The sequence below is a fragment of the Triticum dicoccoides genome, chromosome 2A, assembly GCF_002162155.2.
Source record: "Triticum dicoccoides isolate Atlit2015 ecotype Zavitan chromosome 2A, WEW_v2.0, whole genome shotgun sequence".
NCBI classification, from domain to species: Eukaryota; Viridiplantae; Streptophyta; class Magnoliopsida; order Poales; family Poaceae; genus Triticum; species Triticum dicoccoides.
This window is the reverse complement of record NC_041382.1, coordinates 14,194,341-14,201,655: the sequence shown is the minus strand read 5'-3', so window position 1 is coordinate 14,201,655 and position 7,315 is coordinate 14,194,341. Positions and strand designations below refer to the sequence as shown.

Sequence of the window (7,315 nt, the reverse complement as noted above, 5' to 3'; positions counted from 1 at the left end):
GTAGCTTTCGATCTGCTCCAAATGGCCAAGCGAGTTGGCCCGCAGTGCGAAGTCGCCGAATATGAAGATCTGTTCGGGGAGGAAGACTTCCCCTTAGACAGCATTGTTGTATATGGTCGAAGGAGCCATCGAACCTTTTAATGATGGCGTAGTGGAACTCTCAATAAAAGCACCAATGTCGGTGTCAAAACCGGCGGATCTCGGGCAGGGGGTCCCGAACTGTGCGTCTAAGGTCGATGGTAACAGGAGACAGGGGACACAATGTTTACCCAGGTTTGGGCCCTCTCTATGGAGGTAATACCCTACTTCTTTCTTAATTGATCTTGATGAATATGAGTATTACAAGAGTTGATCTACCACGAGATCGTAATGGCTAAACCCTAGAAGTCTAGCCTGTCTAACTATGATTATGAGGATGTCCATCTATGTACCTAGCCCTCCGGTTTATATAGACACCGGAGGGATCTAGGGTTACATAAGGTCGGTTAGAGATAAAAGAATCTTCATATTTGGATTCCAAGCTTGCCTTCCACGTCAAGGAGAGTCCTATCCGGACACGGGTAAAGTCTTCGGTCTTCGTATCTTCACAGCCCATCAGTCCGGCCCGTGTCTAATAGGTCGGATGCCCGAGGACCCCTTAGTCCAGGACTCCCTCAGCAACATCTACCAATCATTCTAAAAATATTCATTATTTGAAGCAACATGTGAATGTGTATAGCTTCACAGAATGATAAACCACATACAATAGTCATGTGGAATTGGTTCGATAGAATCAACTAACATTATCTATGAAGATAATGCGGCCTATGTTGCACAGATGCAAACATGATACATCAAGAGTAATATCACTAAGCATGTCTCTCCTAAGTGGTTTTCTCCCCATGATCTTCAGAAAAGCAGAGAAATAAACATCTTGCAAGTTAAATCATGTGAAAACCTTGCTAATTTATTTACCAAGTCTCTACCAAACTATACATTCCAGAAATATGTTCATGGAATTGGTATGTGACAGCTTCGGGGCTTGCAGGTGTCTGGGGGAGTCTCTTCTTGAGATATCCTTGTTCAAGACATCACATTACACTATTTCTCTTTGTGAGTTTATGTTTCAAATTCTCATCAAAGATTTTATGGAGCATTTTTGGAGGAGAATCATTTTGAGATGATAGCGCTACAAGGATGATTGTGAAATGATTCTGCATGGTCAAGCGTAGATTAGGGGGAGTGTTATGATTAATTACAAGCCTGTAATTGGGGGAAAATCTCCACTTTCCCAACCGGCGTGCGGTTACACCCAAACAGACGCCTCTCTCTTTTCTCTCCGGAACCGTCGCATCCTTTCCTAGCGTCGCGTCTCTCCGGATAATATATATTGTAATTTGCAAGTCTCGGTCAATAGAAGTTTTTTTCCATTCGATTCAAAACACTTCTTCCTTCATTTGCATCCATGCTCTGTCACTATTTCTTTCATGCAGGCCCGGCCCATAGGCCGGGCAAACGGGGCGCCTGCCCTGGGCCCCGAGGAGGCAAGGGCCCCAGGCCAGGCAGTATTTTTGCAGGCAGCCCATAAACTACACGAAAAAAATTGAGGCCCAAGGAATCGATCGCAGTCTGACCCGGCGACTCCTTTGCTTCCCCAATCGCAGGCTCAGCGCCTGCCAGCCGCCCCTACCGTGCCTCCCCAATTCCAGTGTCCTGGCCGACCAATGACGTGAATTCCCCAATCGGCTCTCCTTCCTTCTCATCGTTGTGCCCGTTCACTTCGGAGAGAGACCGTGAGGGTAGATGTTCTCTTTCCACTGTTTCCAGTAATTATGTTCCTTAATTCAGAGATTCATTGATAAATAGCTCTGCGCAGGATTCCACATCGCACATCCACCAAATCTACATGGGTCTTCTTCTACTCTTCATTGGATCCAAACGTTGGAGAGTGCTCAGGCAGGAGACTAGAGAAGGGAGAAATTTTGTTCACCTCATGGCGTTGTATTTTTGTTCGTGCTGATTACTGCAGCATACGGATCAAGCCATCTACATCCATCATTTCATTTCCAGGTGCTATTGATCCTTGTATTAACCATTTTTATACAACTTATTTAGTGACATGTTTTCAAGAAATTATTTGTCTGCTAGTGGAATCCCAAAAGGGATCAATTGCTAAGTTCTTCAAAACTAGTAATTCTTTGAGGGAATCCGCATGTTTTGATCATCATAGTATAAACATGAAATAATCAGTTTGCTTTGCCATGCCTTATGCAGGATAGCTTGGAACAGGTGAGTTATTATTTTGGTGAAGAATTTTTATGTGAAAAACATGCAGATTGGGGAGGATCCAGAAACAAATGTAAGTTGTTGCATTAATTTTATATCTCATGGTAACGCAAATGTTTTAAGAAGCAACCAGTTTCGACAAGGCCATTTGTTGTGCAGAAAAAAAATGTCTCCATTGACAATTAAGAAATCAATCTTTTGTGGAGCTGCATTGTTTCATTACTATCATGATACAGTTCTGTTGATTGATAAATAGTTGTACTGTCAGTCTTAAGAGTCCAAAGATAATTAATCTATGCTGTGCATTGGATATTTAATTTAAGCTTTTGTGTTTCAAGAAGAGCCCCTTGTTCTTGTCTTGCCCCTGGGCCACATATATCTATGGGACGGCCCTGCTTTCATGTCCTTTTTCTCCCGCACCAAACCACCGTGAGCTGCGTTTTCTACATGGGGCTGGCGGTGCTGCATGTCAGCCATCTCACGGCCGAACCTCCGCTCCCCTCTCGCTAGTGCTCGCGCACACAGTACCGCGAGGTCGACGCACACGACGATGCATCAGTCGCCATGGATGTGCTCATACAGGCCTTCGCTTTTTCCTTATGAATACTGCAACCGGCCGCAGGAGATGGTACGTCTGTTGACGAGGGATGCTACAACCGATAAACCTTGCATGAACTAACTACTGGTTTTGTCACTGTTTTTTGTTTGCTGGAACCGGTGTTTGGTTCTCTACTACCGGTGACTTCACTTGTTACCACCGGCGACTACATTTTTTTCGCTAAATCTTTCATGAAGATGATGCAACCCCGATGGCGAGCGACAATGTTTTTTTTTTGCTGCAAACAACACAACTTTTTGCTACCATCGGCGACGGTTTTTGTTACCACTATATGCAGATGTGATCGGTGCCTTCTTTTGCAACAATTGCATCGGGTTTATTTTGCTGCAACCGGCAACCAGATGAGCTACAACCGGTCAGAGTTTTTGCTACGATGACGACCGGGTGGCGGCACAGGTGAGCTTTTTTTTTTGCTGGAACTGTACCGCTTTTTTGCTGCAACTGGCAATCAGAGGGATAGTACAGTTATTTGTGAGCTCGTCTTCGGAGGTGCTGCGACCACCGGCCGTGGCCACCAGAGCTGCGAGCGTCATCACGAGGAGCTGCAAACATGGGGACACGCTATTGCATGCGTGGAGCCGGAGAGAAATACAGTAGACGGCGGCAAGGGCGGCAATAGACTAGACGCACCGGGCGGTGCTTCAAGGCCGAGTGTATGCTCGTCCATGGCGGCGCGATGAGGTGTATTTTCTCATAGAAGAAGGCGTAGGGGAGAGGAGGAATGAGATTGTGCGGATGTAAATCACAACATCATACGTTGCTGGTGCAACCGGCCCAAATTTGGGCCGGCCGACCGGCGTGTATCATTGCCCGTGCGCCGCGGCCACGCACCGGCTCAGCCATTGGTGCGCCGCCGCCCCTCATCGTCCCGTCTCTGTCACTGACATGCAGGCCCTATGCTTTTTGCTAGTTTCCTAAACTGAAATAGAAAAATAAAGATTTTACAGGATGATGTTTATGAGAACTAAGAAAAGTGGCTATCCAAAAATTTCTCATAAAAATGTTTTTTAGGGGAATTCTTGGAGTTGCTCTGAAGCATGCTGATTCCCATGTACCTGATTCTGTTGCATTTCTGGGGCATGACCTGATTCTGTACATTTTAACCGCTGCGATGCTGAAGCTTGACCAGGCTACCGAAGTCCACGCCCTGCACAGCATTTATCACTTGCCACTACTACCATCGTCCCACGCCAGCCAGACTGTGTTCTCTATCGAAAGTACTTACGTTTTGCTCAACTACACTGGCACTACGGCTAATCTTATTGTCACAGACGTGCGGTAATGCTACTACTAGTACTCCCATGGTTGTTTAGCAAAATGTATATCCACGTTAACGTCAGGAACAGTTCCTCGACCCAAACACATTATCATGACCAAGAGATTTGTTTTACACTTGTATCATGAGTTCATGACCAAGGAGTACTTATTAGTACTCCCTCCATTCTAAAATATAGTGCGCCCGCGTTTTTTGAGGTCGAACTTTGACCGTAAATTTAACGAACGAGACCAACTGCGGCGGAAGAAAAAGTTACATAATTAAAAACATCTTTCGAATACGAATTCATTGATATAACTTTTGCTCCCGCCGCAATCGGTCTTGATAGTTAAATTTACGGTCAAAGTTAAAGCACAGGGATAGAGGAAGCACTACATTATGAAATGGAGGGAGTACTATGTATAGTAGCGTTGTCCGGTAAGGTGGGTTGGGATCCTCTGCTGTACCGTTCGGTGACCAGACACCTCGATACCTATACAAACTGTACATGAAGAGAGAGTTGACGGACGAGCTATCACGTAAGGGGTTGGGACCCTTTGCCACCTAACCGGATCTCTCGTCAACCCAGCGACGCGTCGCCGCCCTCCTCGGCGTCAGCATCGCCCTCCTCGGCGTCAGCATCAGCTTAGCTCCTATAAGCGCAAAGAGCGGCCGCCGAAAAACCCATCAACGAAATTCGGAGCCCGCCGCCGGCTGCCGCTCCGCCCCTTTCGCTCGAGCGCTTCCACTCCGCCGCGGGGGCGGCCGAAGGAAGGCGGCCGGGCTCAAGTGGTGGACCAAGATGGAGGCGGCAGGGGATGGCTCCATGGGCATGTTCCGAGCAACGCCGGATGCCGCCGCCGGCATCGGCAGGTAACAAATGGGTCAATCCCCACCACGCCCCTCTCTGCTTCCGCGTTCCCGGCGCGTTTTATCTCAACGCCCCCTCCCCCCGCGCCTCGCCGGCGGCGCCTAGCCTAGAGTAGAATCGAGCCCAACCGCGGCGGAGTCGAGGGAACGCCCAAACCGGTCGAGGTTCTAGGTCGCCGCCCGCTCCCGCCTCCGCCCCTTTGCCGCACCTCTCCGGGTCGCTGTTGGCTGCGCCGAGCAACTAGGCCACCTCTCCGCTCGTGCCCGGCCGCCGGCCTGCCTCCCCCCTCTCGCCGCGCGTGCTCGCCTCGCCCTGCCGCCGGCCTATCGCGGCGAGGATTAGTAGGTGCGGGAGGATTAGCCGGCGGGCGAAATGACTACCCCCACACACACCAACCAGTACTAGAATTATGCTAATTTTTTACAATCAGTACTAGAATTATGCAATTTGAGTCATCTCAAATGGTTCTTAACAATGCGACCCATTGAACAGATCTGCTGAGGTTGCTGCTCTCCTGAACAAGATGGTGGATGGTCTGGGAGCAACGGTTCTGCACATCTCCGGGACCGGGAGCCACGAATTCACAGTCCATCCATCAACTCACCTTTTGATACAAGCCCTGCAGAATTACTCTCGAAGCACATATTTGGTGGAGCCAGTGCATCACACCACTGCCCCTTGCTCTCACATGGTCGATTGCTGGGCAGCCAAGCTCGAGGAAGATGCAGAGATGATACGCCAAGGCGAAAAGGGTGTGAAATACATATTCCTTATGAATAACACATGTCTTGTTTTGCAAATGATGGGGCGTCCAGGGGCAGCATCTTTCGCCGGTGCTCAAGAATTGGCGAGTAGGCTGACATCAATGGTGGAGCTGTACAAGAAGTGCTACTTGGACGAGTGTTGGGCTCCTCTGCATCGCTTAAACTTGGACATGTTTGCTGCTGAATTTCGTGCCACCTGTGACTGCCAGTCGACATGGAAGGTCGGCGCTGAGCTCAGGTGCAACCTGCGGCAGGAGATTGTGGATTTCGTTGTTCCGCCGTATGAGGCGTCCTTGTCTGACCGAAGCGCATGTTCAGGGCCGTCCTTTTCGTTGTTGAAACGAATGGTGTTCGGAGGGAAGAAACAAAAGAGGTATGATACTGGTGCCCAACTGGAAGGGAAGATAAGAGGATTGTTTGAGGGATGAGCAATCTCCTCTCCTCTCCTGTCATCATCTTGATTGTTGCACCCATGCCTGTATATCTTTCTCTCTTTGGAAAGGGTCCGTTCTCTAATGCAATGCGTTACATAGATGCCATTGTCACGATAGTTTTAGTCTTTTAGAGACTAGACTAGAGTTGTGCTTGCCAGGCCGTTTTTGTTGGAAACCTTCATATGTGTATGTTTGACATGCATGTATGGCTCATCGGTGGCAAGTTGGAATATAAATGAAATTGATCACACACACTCTTCTCAATGTACTGTATGATTTTCTTTCCTGTGCTTTTTCTCTCCTCCGAGTTGCTCTGCAGATATTGTTTCTTTCTTGGCCACCATTTGTCCTAGGTGTCGAACCAACCATTTTTATCAGTGCTTTGTCCAATTAGTTTCTGGAGCGGAAACGGAGGTCTCGCTCGCTGCTATTTTAATGATGAGAAGAATCAAATAAATCAACTTGTCCTAGGCTAGCGCAACTCTGTCCGGCGGTCCGGTTTCCTTCCGGACTGGGCCGGGTCAGATGGAAGATTTGATCTGTACTACAGCAGACAAAGACATTCTTACGTCTGACACATTCATTTTTTCTTTTGGTACGTCGACACATTCATCATTATTCTAGTAAGACAGAACAACTGTACTAGGACTGGATGTAGGTAGTACGGGGACGATCCACCGTTCGAGGAGATAAACATCAGGCAGTAGTACGAACACTACTGGTATCGTCGAATAAACAAGAGAAGAAGGCGGTCGTTGGGCAACGGGATGGTTGTGCCCGAAATGGTTAATGGGTCACACGGAGACCACGGTCAGGTCCCTTAGGCCATTTTCACCGCGCGACTGTTGGAAATATGAGCAACTTACTACGAGATTTAATTTGAGTAATTAAAAGATAAATCATGACTACAGTAGCAAAGATTAAATTAATCATGCGAACTAGCATAGTAGATGAACAGACCACATCTAGGGCACATACTAGAAACATGAATTCTACCACGATCTCGAACAGGCAGGATAGAATCACATACGGTGCAGCGGGAGCAGCACCACCGGCGTTGACGTTGTCGCCCATGTCGTCGAGGATGAGATTGCCGAGGTCAGGGAA

General features: G+C 48.1%; 1 protein-coding gene across 1 annotated transcript; it reads left to right on the top strand.

Annotated features, from left to right (window-relative positions):
• The first annotated feature begins 4,798 nt into the window (after nucleotides 1-4,798).
• LOC119358660 lies at nucleotides 4,799-6,449 on the top strand. Its single transcript, XM_037625114.1, has 2 exons — nucleotides 4,799-5,012; nucleotides 5,503-6,449. Exons 1-2 carry the CDS (start codon nucleotides 4,942-4,944, stop codon nucleotides 6,200-6,202), a joined length of 771 nt encoding a protein of 256 aa, XP_037481011.1. The 5' UTR covers nucleotides 4,799-4,941; the 3' UTR covers nucleotides 6,203-6,449.
• The last annotated feature ends 866 nt before the right edge of the window (nucleotides 6,450-7,315 follow it).